Genomic DNA, 26656 nt, shown 5'->3' on the forward strand with positions numbered 1-26656 from the left:
CAACCCAAAAGGTCTTACCGATTCCTCTAACTGGGAGGATCTTGGTTGGCTTTTTTAACCAAAAGAGCAGGAGGAGTGCAGCACAGCATGTCAGGCGCTACCACAGTTAAATTACAGCCTTTAACAGCATGCCGCCGCCTCCTGATTTTTCTCCAGGAATGCATTTTGCAATCGCTTGCCCACGTGGTGTAAAAGATGCTAACCCTCCAGCCAGGTTATGACCTGGAAATACGAAGTCACGGTTCCAGCTGGCAAAATGGTGCCCGTGCCAGCCTCTAACCTGCTCGGGGAATGGCGTGGCAAGCACATGCTTGAGGCCCTGCCTTCGGACAGGCTTCCCGACGTTACTCCCGGGGAGCGGGCAGCTCCGCGTCTGGCAAGCCAAGTGCCTGCCCCCGACTTGAACGTGACCTGGCTTGTCCCGCAGAGCCAGGCAGGCTCCTGGGGCAAGTGGCTCTCTGCTTTCTGCCGTGCGCTTAGCCAGGGAGCAGCTGAGCTGCTGAGCAGGGCTGGGGGGGCACACAGGCAACCAGTGGGGTGCGCAGCGGGCTCTCAAATTGGAGGAAGGGGGATGGGCACACTTTCTTCACAGATACCCGCTTTCACCCCATAAATTGTTGTGCGGAGGCTAGCGTAGCAGGGAGCTCTGCCTTTGAAGCAGCTCAGCAAGAAAGTAACTCCAGCAAGATGATGATCGGGTTTAATTTATGTAAATAACGTAATAAAAGTTATAAGAGCCTGTGGCTAGAGGGCAAAGAGAAAGGAGCTGCGTGGCTCTGGAAATTATTCAGAAAGGTTTGAAATGAGAAATCTAAATCTTATCGTGCAGTCAGCGTGAACCAGCAAGGTTAGTTGCTGCTGTCATCACTTGTTTGGGAGTTGGAGGGAAGGGGGAAAGGCAAAGTGAGGCGGGATCCCAGCCACGGTCTGCCAGAGGCTATTGCCAGTGGGCAGGGGACGGGAGCCCCAGCAAGGAAGATGAGGGGAAGGGAGGGAGGAGGAGACATGGCTACAGGGACAGAGGCAATGGCCTGTGATGTAAATGCCTTGCCAGGTACTTTCCCTGTCAGGGGCAGTAAATTCCTTGGGTAGTGAACGTGTGGTAAAAGCAAATGCTCCCATCCGGGCTGGATACGGGAAGATTTCCTTCTCGTTTACTCCATCTTGTGGCTTTTTTCTTTCCCCTCTTCTGCTTTTGACTTTTCTGCCATAAATAATCCCAACGGTTGTCTTCACTGCAGCTCATTGCTTTCTGTAGCTGTGCCTGAATGAAACAGATGCAGCTTTCGGCAGCTCAGCTAATTTTGTCAAACCTTCCAGTGCTGTCAATGAAACTGAACTGAGATATGTTAATTATATTCCACCGGTACGCGGCAAAACCGTGGGCATTAACAAGGCATTAAGCTCTGCCTTGTCTGCAGAGCTAGGGAGAAGGTTTGCATTTTTCTTTCCGCGTGATGTTTCTTGAGACAACAAAGTCTAGAAAGGCTTCTTTTTAAGAAAGTCTATCTTCTCGTGTTAGAATTATGATGCTTGCTAAAATCAAGCAAGATTGGGGGGCTGCAATTTTTTTTTCATCCTGATTTTAGCAGTTGTACTTCCTTTCCTCCGGTTAATCAACTGGAAAAGTAGCCAGCAGTTTTATTACCAAATGCCTTGATGTGGCTGTGTCCCAGGAGTGGGTGCTGGGCATGCTGCAATTGCATTGCTGCCCTCAGAGGAGCCTGCATTCCCTCCGAATGCAGAAACCCCTTCGTTTGGCCTGAGGGGGTCATTAAAACATGAAACGATATAAACAAAGGAGGGGGGAATTGGATCTCCTGACTTTTTTATGAGGGAAGATTAAAGGAACTAAATATGTTTAGCTTGGCCCCACGGGTGACTGAGGGGCAAAGACCATGGTGCAGGGCCAAGGAGTGGCTGAAGGATGTGGGCAGGAGGGGGGTCACGAAGCATGCTGGGGGGCACACGATGAAGGGGAGGCTGCCTGTGATGAAATGCCTCGATGGGAAGCAACTGTATTAAGTTGTGCTGCTCTGCAGTGTGATGGAAAACCCCGTGCCATTGAGCAGGAATTTAAACACAGGACTGGAGTATGTGCTGCAGGTTGTGGTCTTTCCCAAGCAAGAGCTTTGGGGATGATTCTCCTCTTTTTGGGGGCTAGAGGTGAGCTAACAGGGCTTTGCTAATACTTAACAATTAATTACAATTGTAAAAAGAAACCTCTCCCCCAGCTCCCCTTTAACGCATCTGGGCTCTAGACTCAGTGTTTCGGCGTTGCTAACTCTCAGGCTGTGTTTCCCCGTCCCCCTTTGCTGCAGTGATCCCTGACTCACTGCGAGTGACAGCGGTCCCGCAGACACTGAACAAAGTGGAGCGCGACTCCCTGGAGCTGAAGTGCGAGGTGTCGAAGAGCACAGCCCAGCACAGCCACGTTTCCATCGCCTGGTACCGGCAGCGAGGCAGCGAGGCGCCCGTGGAGGTCATCTCCCTCAGCCGTGACTTCGTCCTGCGGGCCGGCAGCGCCTACGCCCAGCGGCAAGCCACGGGGGACGTTCGCTTGGACAAAGTGGGGGAGACCACCTCAAAGCTCACCATCTACAACCTCCACCCATCAGATCAGGGCGAGTTTTACTGCGAGGCGGCAGAGTGGATCCAGGACCCAGACAAGTCTTGGTATGCCATGACCCGCAAACGTTCCCAGGGCGCCATCGTCAACGTGCAGGCCACCGGTCAGTGTCTCCTTTGCCTTTTCTTGCATGGCTGGGCGGTGGGAGGAGGTGGAAAACGGGGCTGCGCCTTGTTAGGTGGCTGGGGCTCGGCTCCCTGCTTTGCTGTGTGCCCCACTCAGGAGGCTGCTGGCAGGGTGAAGGAGGGCAAAGCAGGGCCTGAGCGCTGCCTGCAGGCGGGGCAGATGTCAGCAAATAGCAACCAGGGGACACGGGCAGCAAGGGGGCTTGGGTGGCAGCCCCTGTCTCCTGACATGGCCAGCGATCTGGGGCTGACACAGGAGCTGAAACATACATCTTAAGCACTTGGTGCTAGCACAGGCAATGAAAATTTTGGTAAGTGAGGAGATAAGAGTGACTGTCGTGGTTTAACCCCAGCCAGCAACTAAGCACCACACAGCCGCTCCCTCGCTCCCCCCGCAGTGGGATGTCCCCTCCCAACTTCTTGTGCACCCCCAGCCTACTTGCTGGTGGGGTGGTGTGAGAAGCAGAAAAGGCCTTGACTCTGTGTAAGCACTGCTCAGCAATAACAGAACGCTGTTTTCAGCACAAATCCAAAACATAGCCTCATATTAGCTTCTATGAAGACAATTAACTGTATCCCAGCCAAAACCAACACAGTGATACAGCAGAAAATAAAACGAAAACTTTCAGCAAGCACTTCTGTATTGCACAAGGTCCATTTGCAAGTCAAAATCCTTCTCCCAGCGCACGGCACGGGTTCCTGCTAAGGATCTAAAGACCCAGCTGAGCTCTTTCTTTCTCTCTGATATCCCCAAAGGCCCTGCCTCTCGACCCCGGCTGAGCAGGGTGCGAGTAGGACTAGACTCCAGCTTGCATCTGCAGCACTGCTGGATGCTGGTGTTGCAGCAGAGCTGCTCCCAGGAGTAATGGCTGGGGAAGAGAGTTATGGCTGGGGAGGCCTTGCAGCTTCTTGCATGCTGCCTCTCCTGATGTGGGCTCTCACAGCAAAAGCAAGCCCCTTGCCCCTCCACCTGCAGATGCACGTGTCTGAGGGATGTGGACTACACAGAGAGTGGCAAGTTGTGAATACCTCGCACAAGGTGTGCTGGCTGGCCCGGTGGGCTTTGCCGTGCTGACGTGAGTTGGTCCGTCTCTCCCCAGATAAGGAGTTCAGTGTCCGGCTAGAGACGGAGAAGCGGACGTACATCGTGGGTGAGCCGGTGGAGTTTCGGTGCATCCTGGAGGCGCAGAACGTCCCTGACCGCTACTTCTCCATCTCCTGGGCCTTCAACAGCTCCCTCATTGCAAGCCTGGGGCCCAACGCTGTGCCGGTGCTCAACAACGAGTTTGCCCAGCGCGAGGTCCTGGGCCAGCTCAAGGTAGCCAAAGAAAGCGACAACATTTTTGTGCTGAAGATCTACCGCCTCCGCCTTGAGGACAGTGGCAAGTACAACTGCCGGGTAACTGAGCGGGAGAAGACCGTGACGGGGGACTTCATCGACAAGGAGAGCAAGCGGCCAAAGAACATCCCCATCACCGTCCTGCCGCTCAGTAAGTAGAGACTTGCCCATCCCCTCCTGGGGCCATTGCTCTACTGGGCAGCTAGCTGGTGAGGCCATGATGTGCCCAGACTTTGGTGGTGGGGAAGAGGGAGGATACGAGTTTGCATGCTGTGGAGGCTTGAAATCCCAGCTGGGAAGATTTTTTTTTTTTTTGATGGGAAGGGGATGATAGAGAAGGAGGGATATGTGTCATGTTCGTAGGTGGGAAAACATGCCCCCTACCTTGGTAATGGCCCCAAGCTGGCAGTTTTGGCCTTGAGCTGAAGGTGTGTGTGACAGCCAGACTTGCTCCTCACAGCTCTCTCCTCGCCTTGCTCTGCAGGGAGCTGGGTGCTCTAAAGTACTCAGCAGGCCTAATGGGGAGATTGGCTTGGCCCTGGTTTATCCTAAGAGCGGCCAGGTTCCTGCAGTCCATTCAGTGGCTGTTGTTCAGCTGTCTTGCAAGACAGCTGTACTGGGAGAAACCAGGGTTCATGTGCTCCTCGAGCCCCGGTTTGCGGGGCTCTTCAGTGTGGAGCCCTGTCGTGGTCAACCCCTGGTGGAAACAACCCTGCCGGAGGCTTGCCTGAATGTCTTTTATGTTTGTCAGACGAATGTGATAAATACAGAAATAACAGGGTGGGAAGAGAGGGTCCACTGACTCATTCCTTGTTTTGCTCTCTGAAACTCAGGTAGCTGTGGCGTGATGAACCATTGCACGTGTTGCCCAGGCTACCCTGGCAGTGGGCTTTAACCAAGCAGAGGGTAGCTGCAAGAGGATTTTGTGCGATATCTGTTTCCTATCTCTTAGGTTTGTAGGGAACGCAGCCCTTTCCTCTAGCTTTTTTTTCCCTCCTCATTTCTTCAAAAGAAATTCTATTTCTTTTCTCTCCTACCAATATTTGGTCTCATTTGTTGGGCTTTGAAAATAACTCTAGCTAGAAATCTTGCACTGGATAAATGTCTAAAATGTTGTACTTCTAGACACAGCCACCTTTCAAACAGATTTCATTCTTGCCATTTGATAAATCACCAGCTCTAGGAACAAATGTGATGCTTTTTCAAGGGTGCTAAGTGTCCATAACTCCAACGGAAGACAGCAGGAGTAACCAGCACTCAGTATCTCTGAAAAAACAGCGGTAAAGCCTTACATCTCTGGGAAGCTCAGGACACCAAGTTTTTTTGATGTTACCAAACATTGATAGCTACCTCTACTGTCACTAGTGATAGGAGTCTGGGAGAGCTTCTCCCAAAAGGTGTTGTAGGAATGGACGTGGCAAGATGGTGAGCAGGATGACATGAATTGAAAAGCCCAGGGAGCTGGAAGCTTTTTTTTTGGCAGAGCCGGTTGCATGCGGTGCATGTTATAGCAACACAAATGCCCTCAAGTTTTGCTGAGATCCCATCCTGGACCTGCGACCAGAAGATGCGGCAATGTCTCGTGAGCCATAGGCAGAGAGGTTTCTCCCAGCTTTGGCCTACACCTGCTTTGTGTGTGCAAGTGACCAGGAGCAGCTCGCTGCCCACAAGCTGGTTTTGGATGTGGTCACGCCATGAGGTTAAGACGTGCCTGGACCCAAATGCGTGGGCAGTTTCCTGCACCTGGTAGAAAGCCTCTCTGGCCAGCAGCGTCCTTCTTGCAGACAGAGAAGTGGTGAGTGTGTATCATCTCCCCTGTGTGTATGCATTTCTCTCCTTAGAGACCAGCATCTCCTTGGAGATTATCAACAACGCCAGCAATGTCTTGGAGGGGGAGAGCCTGCGCTTTGGATGCAACGTGCGCTCGGGCTTTGGGCCCCAAAGCCGCCTCTCCGTCACCTGGCAGCTGGTGGACAAGCTGAACCGGCGCAGCGAAATTGTGCGTCTGGATCGGGAGGGCACCCTGCAGCCGGGCCCCTCGTACGCCGAGCGCAGCAGCTATGGGGGCATCCAGGTGGAGCAGGTCCGGCCCGGCTCCTTCACCCTGGAGATCTTCAACAGCATCAAGGCGGATGAGGGCCACTACGAGTGCCGGGTGGCCGAGTGGACGCGGACGCTGGATGGGGAGTGGCAGATGGTTGGGGAGCGGCACGCGGGCACCGCGGTGTCCATCACTGCTCTGGGTGAGTACTCGAGGCACGGGGGCCATGGGGCTGTGCTCCCCGTGTGCCCGCCCCCCCCCAGGAGGTCACCTGCGAATAACCAGGGCTGCTCTTGACACTCCCACCCTTGCTTGCCGGCAAAATGGAGGTACCCGGCAGCCCACCTGCAGCTCCTGGTAGGTTGGTGCGAAACGCCTGCATGCCCCGTTGCGTGTGGGGGCAAAGTCTGAGGGGTGGCTGTGGCAGGAGCAAAGGAGGGGGTGGCTAAGGAGAGGGGCAGTGCTTCCAGCGTCCTTCCAAGGAGAGAGGCTGCCAGTCCCATGACGTGTGCCTCCAGCATTGGAGCCCGGCTGTGGGCAGTGCAGTGGTGGTGCTCCGTCAGCAGCCTGTGGGCATCGAAGCCTCCTTGCCTGCCTTGGGTAAACCTTACCTCTGCTTACCAGACCAGGAGAGCAAAATGCTGGGCATCTGTTGGCCTGACCACCAGAAATGGCGAGCATCTCTGACAGCGTCAGAAGCCTGCAGAAGACATGAGTCAGAAATGGTCCTCACTGCCTCTGCAATGAGGCACTGAGCTGCTGGCCTGGAACCACAACGTTGTCCATGACCAAGCCAAACTAGGACCTGGGATCACTGCAGCTCTGCCAAAGAGCTCTTCCATTTCAAACACAGTGAAACCACATCAGTTTAGGAGAGGGCAGGTAGGGCATTAGGGATTTTGCACGGGTTGTGAATTACTTTGGTCCTGCTCAGGCCCTGCTATATTAAGTCCTGGACTAGTTCCCAAAGTGATCTGCAGGAGACTGAAGAAAGGATGACTGCTCTTATGAGGCCACTGATTTGCAGAATGCCAGGGCTATAAACAATCGGAGAGCTCTACTGAAAGGTCGAGATAGGAATTTTTGGGGGGTTGGTGTTTTTTTTTTTTGGTTCTCTGCAGTATTAATCTTGAGCTTTGGCAAGATGCGTGAGAGACCAGACTTCAAAGTTGTATCGTATTCTGATTAAAAACTTGCTTTTTTCCTCCTTTCCTCCCCTGCACTTTTAACCTTCTTTCAGAGGCTGTTCTGTCTGGAGCTAGAAATCTTTGCTATATAGCTTCCAAAAGCAGGTAGGGACATTAATTTGTAAAGAACTAAAGGCAGAGTCTCATCTGGTTTCAACAATATCTTCCTCATGAGGTCAGCAGCATTTGGCCTGCTATAAGTCCACGTATTGGCCCTTGTCTTTCCTCTGCCACTTGTAGAAGTGTTGAGATTAAGTGTTGAGATTTTAAAATGTATCACTTTTACTCTTGTTGAAATTTAAGATGCTTGGAATTGCCCAGCCGTTCCAGAGATATGATGGAAACGTAGTTGTCCCTCCTCCTCTGCTCCTTGTCCCAGAGAAATCGCTGGCTGTTGAGCACGTTCTGTCAAATCCTAAGAAATTCGTAGGTCCTCTTCCTATAATTAGCAAAGCTGAGGTAGCTCATGAAGATTTGGTGGAGAAAATATTGAGTATTGTTTCATTGCTGTTGAATCTGATATTTTTTGTTCAGCGTAATGTTTTTGAAGTGTCCTGAGAAACTCAAATGGAAGGTGCTAAGAAAGAGAAAGAGAGGTTTATGGCTACAGAAATTGCTAGCAAAAGAAAATGCAGTAAATTCAGTGACACTCACATTTCAAGTTAAGGTCTAATCGTTTGCCAGTCTGCCAGGGTAAGAAACTCTTTAGCTGAACCAGCACAGATGATGTTCAAACCCATAAATCTATCTACAGGGTGGTTCAGAAGCAATAGCTGGAAGAGAGTTGTGCTGTCGGATGAGACCAGATGTCCCTGAACTTCTGACGATCTGGAGTGCCTGGCAGGGACTTCAGTCCCTGGCTGGCTGGGGAAGGAGGGGGCCGGCAGGGTGAGCGGGGGCTGCTGTATTCTTGTAGGGAGGTCTTGCAGAAAATCTGTCTGCTTTTATGCGTGGCTTCTCTCCTTTTATACCAAGTCCCGAAGGAAGAAGGGCCTTTGTGTGTTGACCTAAGTGCCATGAGCATGTTGGTTGAGTTGAAGACCTGAGAAACACACCTGGCTTTTGCACAGCAGTCAAGAGAAATCCCTTCATGAAGCTTTCTTGCCCAGGACAACTGGAGATTAAATTTTACAAAGTCAGCTGGTCTTGGTGATACTAAGTTGGCTTTCTACGGCCATCGCTGGCTCAGCAGTGCTCTGAGCTGGGCCTGGTAACACACTTGCTGGGGCAGGAGAGCTGCTGCAGGGTCTGAAGGTAAGGGCTTAGGTGGGTATGAGATGCAGCAGTCCTGCAGGGGAGACAACCTGGGTCTTGCTCTCCTCTCTTGGGTAATCACTGAACATGTTGCAAGGGGCTTTAATCCCAAAGATTGACCTGTTTTCTCAGTAATTACACGTCCTGGAGCTCTGACATGGTGATGCTGTGGGGCAGAGGCACTTGCTGGAAGCGTTGTAGGTACCGCAGTGTCTGTGCTGCAGCCCATCTGGCCTGTGGCAGCAGCTCTGTGGGTTGTGGTGAGCTCCCGGCTCATCTCTCGAACTGTAATTTCAAGCTGGTGGTGGGCTAAAGCTCTGTACTGATCCAGAAGACGTTCCTGTTTCCACTGGGCATTGGCCAGGCTCTCCCCTGCGGCGGTGGCTGTGCCAGGTACCGGGACAGTCAGCGCTGCAGTGGGAGGGAGGAGAGATGCCAGCCAGCGTGGGACACCCCACGGAGCCTCCTGGGAAGGGAGCGCTTTTTGGGGATGTTGCCGGTGGAAAACAAGGTCCCTGCTAAATCTGCTGGCTGCACTGAAGTGATTGGAAGAGAAGAAAATGTTTTCTCTCTGCAGCTCGGAACAACTGAGCAATGGAAATGCCCTGACCCAAAATGTAAGCCAGCCGACCGGGAATATGTTATCTTCAAATTCCTAATAGACTGCTGGTTTTAAACTCCCCTAAACCAACTAAGTGCCGGGGCTAGACGAGTCAAAACGTATTGACGGGCTTGTGGAGTGGTGCATGTGCGAGGATAACTGCGTAAAGCCATGCTGGAGCTGTGATCTGGAAGAGAACAAAAGCCGTGCTGTGTGACGAACAGGAGCAACCAGCTTCTCTCTTTCAATTGCTTCCATCGTGGGGTTTCGTAACTGCTGCCGCCTCTGTGATGCAGGAACAAAGGCTGCTACTTCTCGCTTTCCTCATCTTTCCTTCACTTGCAGCAACCGGCTGCAGACCTGGGGTGGGGGAAGGATGGGGTGGGGACCCCGCGCCCAAGAGGTGGATGTGAATGGTGGGGTCTGCGAGCAGTCAGGCGGGTGCTGCGTAGCTGCTCTGCCTGGTGCTGGTCCCTTGCCGCTGCACTGCTGCGTTTCTGTACGGGGCTTTGGCAGTGTGCAGAGGCTGGCTGCTCGCTCTCCGGCTATCAGGGGATCTCGCTCCTCTGGGCAGAAATCAAGCGCAATCCTGCTGCCGCTGCAGCCAGCACTCACGCAGGCAGTCACCACTACGCAGGCACTTAAGGGTGTTTTTGCCGCTGCTTTTCGTGCCACTTTGCAATTGCAAACAAGGCGCCAACACAACGTGAGCGGCTGATTATTCCAGGCCTGTGACTGGATGACCACGCTCTAGCTTTTGCATGCTAACAGCAGGGCCTCATTAGGCAGGTGTCTCTCAAAGCCCTTTTCTCTCTTTCCACAGAGGCCGGTTTTGCTGTCACAGCTATCTCCCGCACCCCCGGGGTGACCTACAATGAGTCCTTCGATCTCCAGTGCATCATCAAGCCCCACTACCCGTCGTGGGTACCGGTGTCGGTGACGTGGCGTTTCCAGCCGGCAGGCAGCACCGAGTTTCACGACCTGGTCACCTTCACGCGTGACGGCGGGGTCCAGTGGGGTGACAGGTACGTGGGTTTCCGGACCCGCACCGCCATCGAGAAGGCCGAGTCCAGCAACAACGTGCGCCTGAGCATCAGCAGGGCGAGCGACACGGAGGCCGGCAAGTACCAGTGCGTGGCCGAGCTCTGGAGGAAGAACTATAACAGCAGCTGGACGCGGCTGGCGGACAGGACCTCCAACCTGCTGGAAATCAGGGTCCTGCGGCCGGGTGAGTGCCAAGAGCGCGCGAGAGGAGCTGGGGGTTGCGTTGCAGGGACGGGGTACGTACCAGTACTGCAGTGGTCTCTCCCGAGCAAGGACTGCTCTCATGGCTGCAACTGACGTCTCACACTTGTGCATGGTACAGGTGGGAGTGCTCCGCTCTTCAGCCGCGGATATGTTGGAGCTCCCTTATCCACCTCTGGGGAACTGGGTCTTGTCTTTGCTCCTCGTGTGCCGTTCATGGGAAGTGAGGTGACTGCAGCTCAGTCCAGTCTCTGGGCTGTTCTTGTGAGATGGAGGTGGCTTTCAGGTTGCCACCTCCATTCACCCGAGCAGACTAACCTGGAGAAGAGAGGAGAGGGACAGGGCAAACAGGATCAAAGAAGAGAGACATGCTTCCACCAAAGCCTATACGTGCATACGCACCATAGGTGGGGTGCTGCAGCTTTTGTCTGGTAACTGGCTGCATCTCGCTCTGCTGGAGGCATCTTCAAAAGCAACTAGTGATCAAAGAAGCCTGACTTTCATCCCCATCAGAAATTGAGCCCTTTCCAGCTGGAAGTCACCAAGGCTATGGGTGCCCACGCAGAGTGTGCAACAGCTAGGCAACAGACACCTGGCTTAGCAGGGAGAGTCAGAAAACCTGCAAGGTGCTTATGCTCCTTGTACAGCCAGTGGGGAGAGTTAGGTGCCTTCTGTAGACCTTATCACTGATGTTTTGGTGGTGCCTTCTATTGTCTATGAAGGGTGCAAAGATGCATGGTCAGGGCAGCTCTGGGCCATCACTGAGCTGAACGGTTTATTGCTGTCTCGCCCTTAGGGCTGGAGTTGATGTTTGGAGTGAGGCTTTTAGCACCTTTAAGGCTCAGGTCCTTGCAGCATGGTCAGTCCTTCCTTCGTGTTCCTGCAGGAGTCCCTTGTGCAGAGGGACTCCTTCCTAGGGTCTGTCTTCTGGCTTGAGCTTTGTGTTTTTCCCCTCAGTGGCCCTTTTCGTAGTCTTCTCCACCTTCTCCAACCCTTAGCATGTCTTTGGAAAAGTCAGGAGATGCTGTGAGCTCCAGGCACGTCATGTGTTCGCCATCCTCATTCTTCCCTCCCTCCTTCCTTGCCCTCCTCTCCAGGTCAATCTTCTCCATTTATCTTGATTATCCTGTCTTGTAATACATGTTTTATTGCTCACAAGGTCAGGCTGGTGATGTTCCTCATTTTAGCTTATTTCCCTAGGAAACAGCGTTGACTGGCTGTGGTCCCTGGAGTAACATGCTTTTTCATGGCACATCTCTCTACATGCATATGTGTGTGAGACAGAAAGAGAAAGAGAAATCCTTGATAACAGCTTCCAGAAGAGAGCCTCTGTGTTGCAGCTCAGGGTGGCCAGGAGGACATTTAAAGGACATTTAAACCATGTTCTAGCAGCTGGTTCTTCTTCACTGGAGCAGTAACCATCAAGTGATGTCTTAACAGAACAAGTCATGTAGGGCTCTGTGGTTTTTACCTCTCCCCATCTCCCTGCTGCTCAACAAACTACAGCTACACAAATCTTAGCTGTCAGTCCAATAAGCCTTTTATAATGTTTGTGGTTTTATGACCCACAAGGGGATGGAGAAGAGGGGGGCTCCTCAGAGTGTCCCCAGCTCTATGGTTGCGCTCTCTCTGTATTTTGTTTCCATGATCCAGACAGCCTTTGAGAGCAGATGGTTGATGTTCTCCGTGAATGCAATGCCAGCAGTCGTACCAGCGACTGCTGTGGTTCCCTCTGGTTTTGCAGGCTGCAGAGGGTCGTGTTGTGTTGTTGCTGGGTCTTTGGCTGGATAATCTCCAGAGAGGAGCCAGGATGATGTAAGAGGCGCCTTTCTCAGTCACCTTGGAATGAACATCCTAGTGCCCCCACGGTCAGACCTGTGCTGATGAAGCAGATACTGGTTTTCAGATTAATATCCAGGGCTTCTTTAAAAGGGGTCATTCAGAACTTCTGAACGACTGAACACTTGAGAGCTCTGTCAGTCTAAGTCTGTGGCTCTGTAGTCACCTTAATATGACATAACTTCAGGCTGCTATTGGATGTCTTAGTTGTAGCTTTCTCTTTCCCTTGCCCACTAGCCACAGGTTCCTGCCTTGACCCATACGCCAGTGAGTTTGGGGTGAGCTATCTCCACTACCAATCCACTACGGGACACCATAAAGAAGGCTTGTCTGGACGTTTTTTGGCAAATTGAGCCAGAGTGTGTTTCCAGATTGTAAGTTAATGCTGGGATTCTAGTTTCCTCTTAAACCCTTGCTCCCTGTTTGTCAGAGTGACCTTTCTATTGGACACGTTCTAGGTACAGACATAGCAATCGATATATGTCAGCCTTGAAAGTGTGTTCAGGTGAGAAAGGTAAAATAGTGGCTTCCTGATTGCTTTGTTAATCTCTTTGCTTTGTGAAATCCCACATCCTCAAGCGACAAGGGTGCTGGAGCTTCTCCTGGTGTGTCGGTTTGCCATTTCAGCGCTCAGGCTGTCTCTCCTTGGCACTCTTGCAGTGGGTAGTGGATGCTGAGTTGTCATCCATGCTGAGTGGTAACTGCAGAGGTGGCAGTGCTGGTTTTGAATTGCATGTATTAATGTGGCTGCAAAGTAATTTCACTTATGGCTATCTCATAGCCAACAGGTAATGTTGAAGAAATGCCAGCAGCTTGAAATACTCCAGTCCTTTCCTACTCCCAGGAAGAAATCAGCAGTATTTGAGAAACGAAACACGTAGCTCCTGAAGGAGGGAGTGAATAAGGCAGGCAATGGCAGCATTAACCCAGCTCTGAAGTGAAGGTCTATAGGTGGGATGGCAGAAGTGCACTGCATGGCATCTGGAGCCTGATTTGGCCTTTGAGTGTGACGTTCCTGGCCCCTTGGGCATGAAGCAGTTATAAGGACTGGCAGCGTGAGGAAAAACCCTATCAAGGATGATGGCTGTACATGTGAGAGCTTACAGAGAATTTAGGTATCACGAGGTTATGTTGTCCATGACTTGGTGGTTCGTGAAAACTCAGCAGCAGCAGCAGGATCTGAAGCTCCAGTGTTTCTTCCTTTCATGGCCTGCTCCTGGCTGTCACACAAGGCGGCACGAGTTGGGTTGCAAAGTAGAGGGAGAGTTGTGCACAGGTACGGTAGCTCACGTGTGCTTTGCAGGGAGAGGGATCTGCACTGCTGTAGGGTGAGTGCTGGATTTTAACTTCTGTAGGCTGGGGCAGAAATCCAGGGGGGTCTGTCGGGCAGGATTGTGGACCAGACTGGCGAGCGGCTGGATCGCCTGTGGCCATTTCGTGTCCTTACAATGCAGTGCTCTCCTTTTTACTTCCATCTCTCGATCTGCCCTGTTGTTTCTTTCTCGGTGAGCTCATGTTGCAGCAGAGGGGGAGGAACAATAAAAGTATGGCTCGGTTCACGACAGCTGCTTCCCTGAAACCAAAGCTGGCAGGAGACCACGCAGAGGAGCACGGGCTGAGCTTGGAGTGAGCCCCAAGTGCAGGAGTGGAGATTTCTTCCTACCCGCAGCCTTGTATTTGGGGCTCCCCTTCTGCTGCAGTATCTGGCCTGCCTCTGAAACTCCAGTTCTTTCATCCCTGAAAGCTGGGGCTTGCCCTGAGGGCTCACCACTCCTTTCCCCTGAGAGTTCACCACCCCTTTCCCTTCTAGAGACGTTGCCTTGCCCTTTGCGCACTTTCCAGATGGAGAAAAGCATCCTCCGTGCAAGCTGATCTGCGAGAGATTAGTCAGGACAGATGTGTCTTGCCTTGGAGGGGACAGGTGGTGACTCCCTGGCACTTGCTGATCTTGGGTTTTAGGGGAGGCAGAGGTGCAGGCGATTCCTTTTGAACCCGGATGACTCTGAAAGCATTTGGATTGGGGCTGAGCTCTCTGTGTGAGGATGCTGGCTGAGCAGTACCCCCTCGCTGCTCTCTGCCCCCTTCCTCACGCAGCGTGGAGGGGGAACGGTGCCTGGGCTTCGGGTCCGGCCTGAGGGAGGAAGGTGGTAGATAGATGCATGTGGGTCAAGGGGAGACCCGGGGCCTGCCAGGCAGGCTCTGTTCCCGGCTTCTCCTTGGATCTTGCTTCTCCCTGGCAGGTTTTCAGAGATGGAGTGGCTGAGACAGGAGGTGCTATCTGGGAGTGGCGTGCGTCCGTGCGGTCTGCGGGACTCAGCCAAGGAGAGCAGACAGTCTCTGGCGGCCCTGTGCATGATGAGGACTCTGCTGCGATCTGGGCAGGCTAGGATGGCTGGATAGGACTCTCTTGGCAAGTAGGCTTGAGCAGATTTGTGCTGGTGTATTAAATTGCCATTGTCCTCATATGCATTACCGCACTTATCTTTCCCCTGCAGCACAAGCGAGGGGGTGATTCGGCAGAGCTTTGAGAAGGCCTGGGGTCTGAGTGCTGGGGAGTCTTTCTGGCAACAGCAGAATAAAAGAGCAGAGCTTTCATGCAAGCAGGAGGTTGTGGCAAAGCCCCCCGAGTACCCCCTCGCTCCTTTCGTACTCAGGCACAGACCTGCCCATCCCGACCTGCAGAGCACCCACCTCCCCATGCCTCTGTGCTCTTCCCACTCCTCTGTCCTCGTGTCGTCCCTTAGCCGGTTCCTTCGTGACTAATCCTGGAGCAGGCGCATGGGGAGAAGCTGCAATCGCCTCTATAAATCTGCCCTCTTGCTGCCGGGTTTTTGACAGTAATGAACATGGGAGGAGGGATGGGGAGGGGTGGCGGGGGATGATAACCGAGCAGACACCAGGGGTGCTGGGCTCCTCGCTGCTTTTTTGCAAGCCGGGCTACAGCAGATTGATTGACCTGGGAGCCGTCAAGCAAACAAGGCAGTCAGGCTCTTCATTAGAGCATTAATTAGCTTCCAGGAGCTCTCCAGGGGCTGCTTCATAAAGTTTGGTTTATTAGGAGCTGTCAAGTTGAAACCATCGTGGAGGGGGAGGGTGGAGGCTCCTCAGCTGGCCTTGGAGAAGGGTGGAGGCTCCTCAGCTGGCCTTGGAGAAGGGGGAGGCTTGTGCCTGAACCTTACTTTGGGAGCAGGGTGGGTGCAGAGTGCTCTGCCGCTCTCCTAATGTCCACGAGAAACCACCACTGACAGCAGCCTGGTGGCATTGGGGTAGCAGTGGCCGGAGAAACCTAAGGAGCGGAGACTAGAGGACCCTTGCCTCTTGGTCCAAGGCCATCCCCGGCAGCCGCAGAGAGGCTGCTCAGTATCCCGCTTGTCCTTCCCTCTGAAGACTCGATGATGGTTGTAACCGCACAGGCTGGGGACGTGGGGAGGATGAGGAGGGGATGAGGCAGGAGAGAATTGGAAAAACAGGCTGCATAATGGCATGCTTAATGTCAGGAAAGAAGGACTGATTTTCAAACAATTGCCAAGACACTTACATAGGATAAGGAGATGCTTTCCCTAACAAATGAAAATCAGATATTACTGTTAATGCCTTTCTTCCATCTCATTTCTTAGTAACCTCTGTGTGCAAGGAATCCTCTCATGGATGGATGCAAAAGATGCCTTTTCTACCATGGGTGTCCAGTGGAGTACTGACCTCTCACAGACTCTTGAATGGAGACTCAAACAAATGTTTTCAAGGACCACAAAGTGCCTACTTAAAAACCTGACACTTTTTGCTGCTGGCAGCATCTAGCAATAAAGTTAAACAAGGAAAGCTAATGAGCTGGAAACTTCCTTACAGAAGTGAGTCTGGAAACTTACATTTGTTGCTTGCTTGATCCCAGAGTGGTTTTGCTCTGTGGAATAGCACTGCTTCCCTGCTTTACAGCTGCCTGCTCCATCTGGCAAATAGTTGTACTCTTGCTTGAGTGATGAAGGAGTTCAAGGAGTGCTCAGGAGAGACAGGAGGCTGTTCATCGTCAGCCGTAACTGCGGCGCAGAGCAGTCTCCTCTCCCCTGGGTGCTTGGGGACTTGCTCCTTCCCTTCACGTCTGGTGGGATAAGACCTGCTGTTCTGCCTCAGACCTGCTGCTCTTTGCTATCGGCTTCCAGCACACTAAACAGACAAAATGGAGGTGTTCAGTGTTGTGTGACCCAGGGCTGTGCCCTTGCATAGACCTGCATTAGCGACCCAGCTAGAGCCCTTTTTCTTTACCAGGTAGCACAGGTGGGTTTGCTTCCTCCACCTCGTACCCCTGGTAGTCTCCTACCCCTGCACGTTTGCCCTGGGGAGCTCTGTCCCTACAATTGCCAGGTCCCCTGGGACAGCTTCCCCACTTAGACTTGCTGCCGCCTCCTTGGCATAGTTATTTATCCCAGGCTGGCACCCTGGGGTGCTTTTTCTTCACACTTAGCCATCACACCCTGCTCCCAGCATCGCCGTCCCCCATCTTCTCCATGTACCATTGCCGTCACACGCACCCGAGAGCCTCCTCTTCTCGCTGCTGCTGTAGTGCGTAACATACCCTCTAGTGTTCAGGCACTGGTTTGTAAATACAGATTTGAGGTGGGGTTTCACCCGTGGTCACGCATCCACGTGAGGATGCTCTCCCTGCCCCACTCCCAGCGGGGCGCTTGCTGGCTGGCCTTGTCAAGCTGGCTGTGGTTTCGCACTCATGGGTGTCGGAGAGCAGCTCCGCCACATCACTCAGCCAGGCAAATCTGGCCCAATGCAGGTCACATGTGAGGTTACATTGGCATCAGCGGAGCCGAAGCAACCGAGCAAATGCTGTCTTGATCCCACAAAAACATTGCTACATGGAAACGAGCCCATTGGCATGAGCAGCAGGGGAGGGAGCTCATGCTGGATGCACTGCAACATTCCCAACCCCGTGCTGGGGATGCTGACACTGGCTTTGCAGGGTCCGAACTGTGTTTCACCTCCCCCTGCCTTGGGTTTCCCATCTGATACTTGGCTCCTCTGCAGGTTTGCCCATGAAAAGTTTCTGCCAGAGCCAAGTGTGTTGAGCTGACTGCAGTTGTTACAGTCAGGGCTTCCCTTGGGGCTTTAGCCTGGAGAATGCACCCAAGGGCATAACCTGAGAAGCTGGATTTTAAATGTGTGAAGCATCTCGGATGCATTTCACAAGGGTGAAGGGGGCAGGAGTGCATCCTTGCACTCAGAGGGACCCTAACCCAGCTCAGCCTGCTCTGTGTGTGCCCATTGATCTTACTGTGGGCAGTCTTGCTTTTCAGCCCCCGAACAAGACTGACAACGCCAGGAGACCTGGGCTGTATTCAGAATATGCTGCTCTGTTCAGATTAACTCTCTTCAAGGTTACTTTTTTAGGAGCAATTTTTTCACTTCGATTTCAGAGCACTCTGTGCTTCTCTCTTTGATATCTCCTGAGCGGTTTTCCACTCCCATTTGCAGCGTGCATATACAGAACCACGGTGTCAGCCTGTTTGCAGTCTGTGCACATGCAATTTCTTTGATGTTGTCTTGAATGTCTTCTCTCCACACATTTTAGCTTCTCATCGATTCCCTGTTTGCTCTCCTTGGACTAAAATACTCTGCAGTGAACAGTACTTAGACATTGTCCAGCTCTAAAGCTTTGTGCATCCCTCATGTCCTTGAAGTCTTCAAAAGCAGAGTCAGCAGGAGCAGCCCTTGGGGGAGGGGGAGCACTGGTGATGAGCAGGTTTCCAGCCAGGTGTTGACCACCGTTCTCCTTCCCCAGTCCATGTACGGAGCCCCAGCCCCTCGTCTGCCTCGCTGATCTCCACAAGGTGAGTGGCCTCGGGCCCAGCAGGCTCAGTGCAGCAGCAGCAGCAGCAGCATGATTTTTCTCTTCCTGCGTTCTCAGCCCTCCAGTCAGAGCGGTAGCCAGCCCAGGTGTCCCTCCCAGCAGGCCCAAGCAGCAGCTTTGGCCGACCGTCCTTGTGTGTGGGACCTGTACCATTTTTCTAGCCTCTGTATCATGTGGGATGCTTCTCCTGGGATGAGAAACTACAATTCCCCATCAGTCCTTTGCACAGGCAGGCTGTGTCCTGTTTTGAGAAGAACAGTGCTGAACAGCCAGGCAGAGAGATGGCCTAGCCTGAATTACTGTAAATCCCCTGCCTCTTGCCTTCATGAGCATTGGTTCAACTGATGGTTTGGGGGTGTCTTCTGCTGGTGGGACACAGCTGGCTGGACACAACGGCTTTGCTCTTCAACGCGGCAGTGACCTGCATAGCCAGGTGGTGCAGCAATGCCCACATAAAGGAAGCAACTACAGTAAAATAAACCCAGCCATTTCTTCCCATGGTTGATTTTACCTTGTGAGATTGATACCCCTGTGTTAGCAGAATAACCAAGGACAATTTTTATCTGAATGCTTTTCCAGAACCTTGGGCTGATTATTTTGGGGTTTCTATCTGTTCTGACATTGGTCGGAGACTAAATTCACTGAACCTGCATTGTGCTTCCTTACAGCAAAATGGCACGCTCTGGACATGCTGAACCTATGGCTCAGGGTCTGTTATTTTAACGTTTATACACAAAAGTTGGCTCCCAGGGCAATCTTACTTGCTTAAATAGGACTTTGGGATGCTGTTAAAAAAAAATTCCTATAGTTTTCCCTGTCCCATATAATAGAGAAGCAGGGAGTCCAGATAATGATGAATCTGTAGCCCATCCTGTTGTAATACTTCCTCTATCCTTAAGAAGTTCGAGAAGACAATTTCTTGAGAAACAACAGATGGCTCATTTCACTTGGTTGTCCTTCCACACAGTAGACGGATTCACCAGTTAATTTATGGCGGCAGCAGTATCATGAGCGATTAGGGTGCAGGTGGAGCTGGTCTAGCACTTAGTTGCACAGAAGGAGGTGATCCTCATCCCTGATGCGTGCTGCTGGCTGCATGGTCCTGTCCCATTCCTTGTGTCAGCATCGATCCCGCTGTGTGCCAGCTCAGTTTACTAACCTGCAGAAAATTAACCCCGTGGAAAGGAATAGTTAAAGGTGAGTGGAGTGAGCTAGCTCGTGGGTGGATTCAGTTTGGTCCTTCTCAGGGGACTTTATCTTTGCACGGAGGGCAGCACGGACAACCTGGGGCTGGCAGGGCTCGTGCGGGCAGCGTCCAAAAGACCTTGTGATCCTGCCTGAGGTCTGTCTGGAGAGCTTGCTCTCTGGATGGCAAGAAAATGGCATTTCATACCACCCTTAGCATCTCATCTCTCTCTGTGTAGCAGCCAGTTTTTCAGCGATAGCTGCTGAAAATGCTCAAGTCAAATACAGTGTGTACAAAAATCAGCCATGTGCTACAGGGTGCAGTTGTACTCTTAGCATGCACCTACTCAAAATTCTCAAGTATTTTTCTGACACCCTGTTTCAGAAATTCGGCCATTAATGGCCAGCCTCCAGAATGGCATGGGAGTTTGTGTGTGGTGCTGCCGTATGTGTTATAACTTGCTCTTCGGGTACATTTAATTACTTTTTTTCCCTAATTGACGGAGTGCTCCTTTGTTTGAAATCTTTCTGATGAGGGGTTGATTAAATATCTCAGTGTGTTATTTTTCTCGTTCTTTATCCTCGGTGGCTGTAGCTTGGTACTGAATTTCTCTTCCAGTGATCCTATCTCCATATTTTAATTTACAAGTGATCAGTGAGCCGTATATTGTTTTCTGACAGCAGGCACAGCTCATGCTGGGAATCCTTTATTCCTCCCTCCCCTCCTCTCTCTCCTGCAGAACTTTTACATTCATTTCAGGGTTTGGCAGGAGGGTTTCTGGGTTTAGGTTTGTGGACCATTTTGCTTTGGGGTATATTTGTTTCTTGCTGTCCTTCAGAGAGACATGGTTTCTGTTTCTTGGAGAAGCTCTTGCTTTTCCCAGGCCAGCGGCGTGTCCCAGACGGTGGGCTTCCCAGCTTTCTCCATCCCTGCAGCTACACACACAGCCTTTTCCATATATGCTCACAGATGTATGGCTTCTGGGCCTTTAAAGAGACTTCTGGGTCACATAGGCATGCTTCCCCGAGGCCCCGCTTGGTTACCTGATAGTTTAGCTGCTCCACGGACTCCTGCGTGGCAGGGCTGGTAATCCCAGGCTGTCCCCTAGCTGAGCAGATGTCCTTGTCACCGCCTGCAGTCTTCGCGCCACAGCATGAGGCATGCAGCGATGGACTTGATCAGCTACCTATGTGTTTGGTAGGTCAGCAGTCTGACTGTGCTGCTTTTGGGGAGAGGGAGGCATTGGGCTGGTTGTCAGTAGGTTTGGCTGATGCGGTGCTCACCTTCTGTGGGGCTGAAGCTGGTGTGGGTACAGCAGAGCATCTGATGCGGCCAGGTCCACCACAAAGTATGAGGGGAGATGCCATTCTGCTTTGCCATAGCACCCACTGGCAGCATTTTGAGTGCATCAAGCTGTGCTTCCCCAAGTTACAGTAGTACAGTGTGCCTGTGCACAGCGCCTGTGCTTGGGGCTCAATTTTGGGCTGGGGCTGTTGGAATGGGCAATGGTCAGCGTGGATGTGCACAGCTGCTTAAGTACCCAGCTCATCTTTTTGCAGCAGCAGGCTGTGACGCTGGGGAACGTCTGCGCCTGCTGGGCTATGGACTTCGCGGCAACTTGCTGAACATATTGAAATGCGGGTCACTTGGTGGTTTATTCCCAGCCTCTTTCTGTCCCTGAGAGGAGGTGGGTCACGGCCAGCTCCTAGGCTTGCTCCTGGGGCTGGGAGCAGCCACCAGTCTGTGCTGCAGGAGACATTATTTGTTGCATTCATGTAAGGAACTGTAAATTTGGGAGAGAAGTGTCATGTAGCTGATTTTTAGCAAAACATGAGCAGTACGTGTAGGGAGGAAGAGACCAAAGGCAGGGAGGCTCAAGCCTCTCAAACCCCGGGGGAGTGGCGGCAGCATTTGGTGGCACCTGGGGTGACGCCAAGGGGCATGGCCTAGGTGGGTGAAGGCATGCCTGCTCCTTCCCGCTCCGCGCAGAGGCTCTGCCCTGGCACAGCCCTCTGTGGAAGGGCCATCGCACCATCTCTCCACGGGAGTCAGGCAGGGCAGAGCAGAGTCGGATGAACAGCCTGTCTGATTGCAAGTAGATGGTACTGTCCCTGCGAGGGGGAAGGGGGAAAAAAGGTGACCCACATCCATCTAGACTAGCAGTCAGTCGGTTTGGTGGCTTGTCCAGAGACTGATCTCTGTACAAGAAAGGAGCAGCACGCAAAAGCGAGGATTTAGCCTTAGGAAATCAGTAGGCTAGAGAGGTTGCAGGAAGACCTGCAGACAGGAGAGCTCCAGCTGCATCTCTTTATCGCTGTTGCAGACAGACCTATATTGTGCTTTTGTTTGCGTGTCCGACCCAGAGCAGCCCATCTGCAACCAGGACCTGAGCGGTTTGGGGACCGTAGAAACTTTTGGCATTGCTCTGTAACCAGCACTGCTGAAGGTCAAGATGACAGGTTGATATTCAAAGTCGAAGCCTCCACTCTTTTGTCTGCCCACTTGGGAGGGGGCAGCAGCTGAGCCTTCCTCAGGAAAGGGTTAATGTTGTCTCTCCTTCCCATAGAGCTGCTCTCCCAGTAATTCAATCATGTCAGCCTGTTTGCAGGCAATAATTCATTGTTATAGGAACACTACAGTAAAGTGACAAGTTAATAATGGCAGTAATAATGGCAGGCAAAGTCTAATGCTATTTCCCTTTCTCCTGCTCCTGTTGCACCAGCAGCCTCCCATGTTGACTAATGCAATTTGCAACCTCGCTAATCCAGTTTCAGGAGGAATTGTGTTCTGTTAAAAGAGAGTAACAGGAGTCGGGAGCTGTGCTGCCATGCTCCTGCCATCTCTGGGGAGGCTGCCCCCGGCGCTGGAAGTCTTTGTCTTTACTTTGCTGTGATTTCTATACCACGGTTAAGCCTAATGAGCAAGGTCTTCCTAGGAGCATCTCATCTTCCTCTCTTCTGCGAATACCTTTCCTCTAATGCCTCTTCTCTGAAAGGGCTTGCACATCTTTCCCTTTTGAACATTGGTTTGCTTTCAGCTAACCTAGTAAACGTGAGTCACCCACCCCGCACCACGCTGAGTCAGAAGGCTGGCGCGTACTTGCTTGACTCCTGATGCCCCAGTTCCCCACGGTCATTAACGCAGGTGTCCTTGCAACGTGTGGTGCACGGAGGCGGAGGAGGCTCTTCAGCCCTGCTTTGTGGAAGGGAGAAGGTCTGGCAGAGGCACTGAGCGTTAGTGCGTGTCTAAGCCTGTGGCAGGGCAGTGACCTGCACACAGGTCCCTTGAATCCCAGGCAAACATCCCCAGGCAGGAATTTGGGTGCCGAGTGCTTTCTGGGCCCTAGCGAGGGAAATGGTAAGGCACCTCTGGGTTGTGACCGCAGGCTGGGGGGTCGGCTGAGTTTGTGCCAAAAGCCCGGCTGGTGCCCTTCAGGGTTGTACGCTGATGGTGCCGGGGAGAGATGAGTTCCTCACAGGAAGAGTCGGTTTGGGGCCATGCTCCTGGAAATGAGTCTCTTCTGATCAGCCTGCTAAACCCCATGTGTGGTGTTAAACTATGTCTGGGTTTGGGTTGGGTTGGCCTCGTTTCTGCTCCCCACACACACACCCCCCTCAGCACAGTGAAATCCCGATGGAGGCTTTTAAAAGTAGGGCATTCCCCAGGAAAACTTTTTGCAACACTTCATCAGTTCTCTCCAGGCGAGAGCATCTTCTGGAAGAGCTCTCCCCAGAGGGCAGCAGTCTCCAAAGTGGGACACCGCCTCCCCGCTACAGTGACAGGGCTCCCCGAGGACTCTGTGGGCTGGTGGTGGCCGTCCTCCTGCCCACTCCTTCTGCGCCATGGCCGTTGGCTAGTGCGGAGCTGGCTCCTTCCCCGGCTGGTGGCCCCCTCCTCCTTCGCTGCAGGGGTTTTGTATGGGGCTTTTTTGGGGGCAGGGTATCTTCAGCTGCAATTAAACATCACCATTCCCAGGACTTGGTAATAGTGGCTCCCAGGTGGGAAGTGAACTCCTGCTGTTGTATTTTCTTGCTGCCTACAACGAAAGATGATGTAAGGAGTCTGAGACAGAGCATCTTTTTATCAGAGCATTTTTAGGTACAGACTGCAAAGTGCTTTAGTAAAGGTAAGTGTTGTAACCCCTGCTTGATGATTAGGAAATAGAGGGGAGGGAGCCAAGTGGCTTCACCACGGCAGCAAGTCAGCAGTAAAGCTGTGGATCATGTCACTGCCTCTGATCTGCTCCTCTGATGACTGCTTTCCCTTCTGCAAATATTTGTATAACTGTGCTTACCACATGCCCAGCTTGAGGAGACTGATTGCCTGCTTGATGGTGTGTAGAAAACCCTTACCATATATATCAGCTTGGAGAGCACCTAGCCATCTCGTAGCCCGCTGTGGTTGTAAGGTGCGTCTGACCTGGCCCCCAGCCCAGAGGTGCAAGCTTTGAGGACCAGAGCCTGCCGCAGGTATCCTGAGACAATGTGTGTCCCTGCAAATGAGTGGGGACATTTTCCTCAGCCTGGGAATTAGTGCAAAGGGACTGTGATGGTCTGTGAAGTTAAGTGTCTAGTTAGTGTATGAGCTTGCTGTGGGCACCTAGCGTCTTTGCCAGCCTCTCCACCCTAAGAGGCATATAAGATCCCCCGTGTCCTGGCCAGGCTCCAGTGTGAGTCATCCCCCATTGAACCTCCTGGAGCTCCTCCAGCAGATGCGGGGGGATGCCCTCAGTGGTGTGGGAGAGCGTGGCTCCGTGCCATCGGAGAGCTGATGTCTTCTGTCCCGGCACTGCCTGCAGGGCCCCTGCCCGAGCACCACTGCAGAGTTCAATGCCTGCACACGTTCTTCACACAGATTGCATGGCTTCATGGGGGCTGGGAGACCAGGCTAGCTTAAAAAAAAATATGAGTTGTAACCATGACTTGTTGCCAGTGTAAATTGAAAGCGTTAATAGAGTATGTAGGGCCAATTACAGTACATCAAGGTATGATATCCTCTTTACTGGCACCCTCCAGGGAGCCAGGAGACATTGTGGCAACAGGATTATGGTTTGCAGATGATATGCACGATAACTTCACCTAGACACATGCACCTGTTTCCTTCACTAAGCAGATGTTCGGGAGGCTGTTAAGAGAACATCAGCCTCTTGACAGCGTAGCAGAAAATGCCATGTAACCGTGCCTGTTCACATCGCTGCGCCCACCGCCTCCGCTGGTTGACAGAGGGCTGGAGCAGCCCTGCCCTGACACACCGAAACCCCAGCCCCTGGGGCAGCTGGATCAACTCAGCATTTGAAGGCTGAGCCCTTTCCTGGCTCTCGGCCCAGGCAAATCCCCAAGCCAGGAAAGGGTGTTTCCCCCGTGTCAGGAGGGCGAGGCTTGGCTGGCTCAGTGCCTGGGGTGTCAGTCGTCTTGCAATCTCACTCATGCACCAGCAGCTACAATCATTTCCATGTCATGCAGGCATCTTTAAACATGACCTGGCAAGCTGCACGGGCCATAGTAAGACCTGCTTGGCACTGGAGTAGACTTATCACCAGGATGGAAAGAGATGGACTCCCTGGCATTGTATTGTACCATTACCATCACCATCACCCTGGACCCCTAACTTCAGGACTTGTTTTTTTTTTCCCTCTCTTAAATCATTGTTCCTGAGTGCAAGATGAGCCTTTGGGATTAGTTTGCATATCTGTGAATGGTGGCTGATGGTCCTCCCTGCTCTCCTCCTGTGGGAGAGCAGAAGTGCGAGCAGTCCCACAAAGTTTCCCATGTCTTAACCAGAGTGTGGGCAGAGGATCTGTGCCCTGCAGGAGCAAGCAAACCAGCCTGCAGCCTGAAGGTGAAGCTGCCCCAAGGTAACCTGTGCGCCACCGTGTTTCCAACTCAGCAGTTTTCAGCCTGTAAAAGCCATGAATTATTTCTATAGGATCTGCAAAAGGTAATGAAGAAGAGGTAGGTGCACATTTACTGTGCAGGAGCTGGTGCCTGGAAGGGGAAGCATTTGGTGTTCACAGATTGGAAAAGACTGAGAACGTCCTCTCTAATTCTGTGGGAGGGAAGCAAAACCTGCACTTGCATCTTCCGTGGTGTGTGCCTCCGTAAGGAAAATAAGTCATGTTAGATGAGAATTGCATTGGCAGGGATGTCGTTATATATCGCCGATACCTCTAATCTAGACGAAACTTCGCGCATGGTGTTACGAACTTGTGCAAGCATGTGCAGTCTAGCAAAGGGAAGACCTGCAATTCCCTGCCAGAGCCTGCTGCTCCCGCTGGTAGTAGCAGTAGAAGTGATCATCTCATCAAGATTTGGGGGACTCCGTGCACGTGTGGGCAAATTCCTGAACGCTGGCTGCAACGGCTGCCAGCTGTTGGAGGATTGGGGTGTGTGCCTGGAATTTAAGATCTCATTTTTGCTGGAGTTAATAAGAATTCTTCCCCATCACCCTCATCCCCACAAAAGAAGACATCTTCCCAAGTTGAATGGAGGCGGGAAGAGCTGCATGCATCCAAGAGCCCTTGGGTGACCTCAGGGGTCTGTGCTGTTTGTACACAGTGAGAATTGCCATGATCATGGTCCAGGAATAAGCCCTCACTGCTCCAGAGAAATACATCTGTCATGTACGAGGTGCAGGTTGGTTGCCCCAAACACCAGGCTTAAAAATACTCCGTGCTCGTCCTCCTCATTTTCATCTCCTGGAGCTGCTGCGATGGGGGAAGAGCACTGGAAGGGATGCTTGCATCTCAGCAGCTCCGGTCTGTACATACCCTGGCTCGCTCTGTGTGTGTGTGTATGTGTTGATGTTGAGCAACCCTGCCACACGCAGCATGTGTATATACTGCATTTTAATAGATATAGGGCTACTGACTTAACATACATGGTTGCTATAGTAACAGAGGTTTCCTTAGTAACGATTGCAGAAAATAATCCAGTACCAATTAAAAATAAACTGTTTGGAAAGGGGGCTGGGGGAGAAAGGAAACTGCTGAGAATCACCTTCCCCTTTATTGGTTCATCTCCCAGGGACTCGGAAGATTGATTAATGCTTGAAATAACCTTTCTTAACCAACGGTGAGCCAAAAAGGTGGGACGAGTGTGGGTGGGGTGGCTAAGGCTGCTGTCCTGAAGTGAAACAAAGAGGAAGGAGTGTATCTGGGGTATGGCAGAAATACAACAGGGTGATGCTAAATCTCTCCATTAGGTTGAAGTCCCCAGGGAGGAAAAACAACGGACTATTTCCCTCCTTCCCTCCCTTCACCGTCTGTGTGCCGTACCAGTAACACAGCCATCAAGTCTTTATTAGCATACTGATTAAAGCCACAGGCAATCCAGGCTCCAGGGGAACGTCTAACGCGTT

At 52.2% G+C, this 26656-nt stretch overlaps 1 protein-coding gene across 1 annotated transcript in view; it reads left to right on the forward strand.

The window, feature by feature from the left end:
* Positions 1-26656, forward strand: part of IGSF3 (immunoglobulin superfamily member 3) — a 101540-nt gene that overhangs the window by 61862 nt on the left and 13022 nt on the right. The window contains exons 3-6 of the mRNA XM_075170006.1: positions 2322-2732; positions 3855-4244; positions 5935-6336; positions 10000-10404. Of these exons, the coding sequence (XP_075026107.1) occupies positions 2322-2732; positions 3855-4244; positions 5935-6336; positions 10000-10404 (1608 nt within the window). The remainder of the gene's footprint in view (positions 1-2321; positions 2733-3854; positions 4245-5934; positions 6337-9999; positions 10405-26656) is intronic.

This window comes from Calonectris borealis, chromosome 1 (assembly GCF_964195595.1).
Source record: "Calonectris borealis chromosome 1, bCalBor7.hap1.2, whole genome shotgun sequence".
Taxonomy (NCBI): domain Eukaryota; kingdom Metazoa; phylum Chordata; class Aves; order Procellariiformes; family Procellariidae; genus Calonectris; species Calonectris borealis.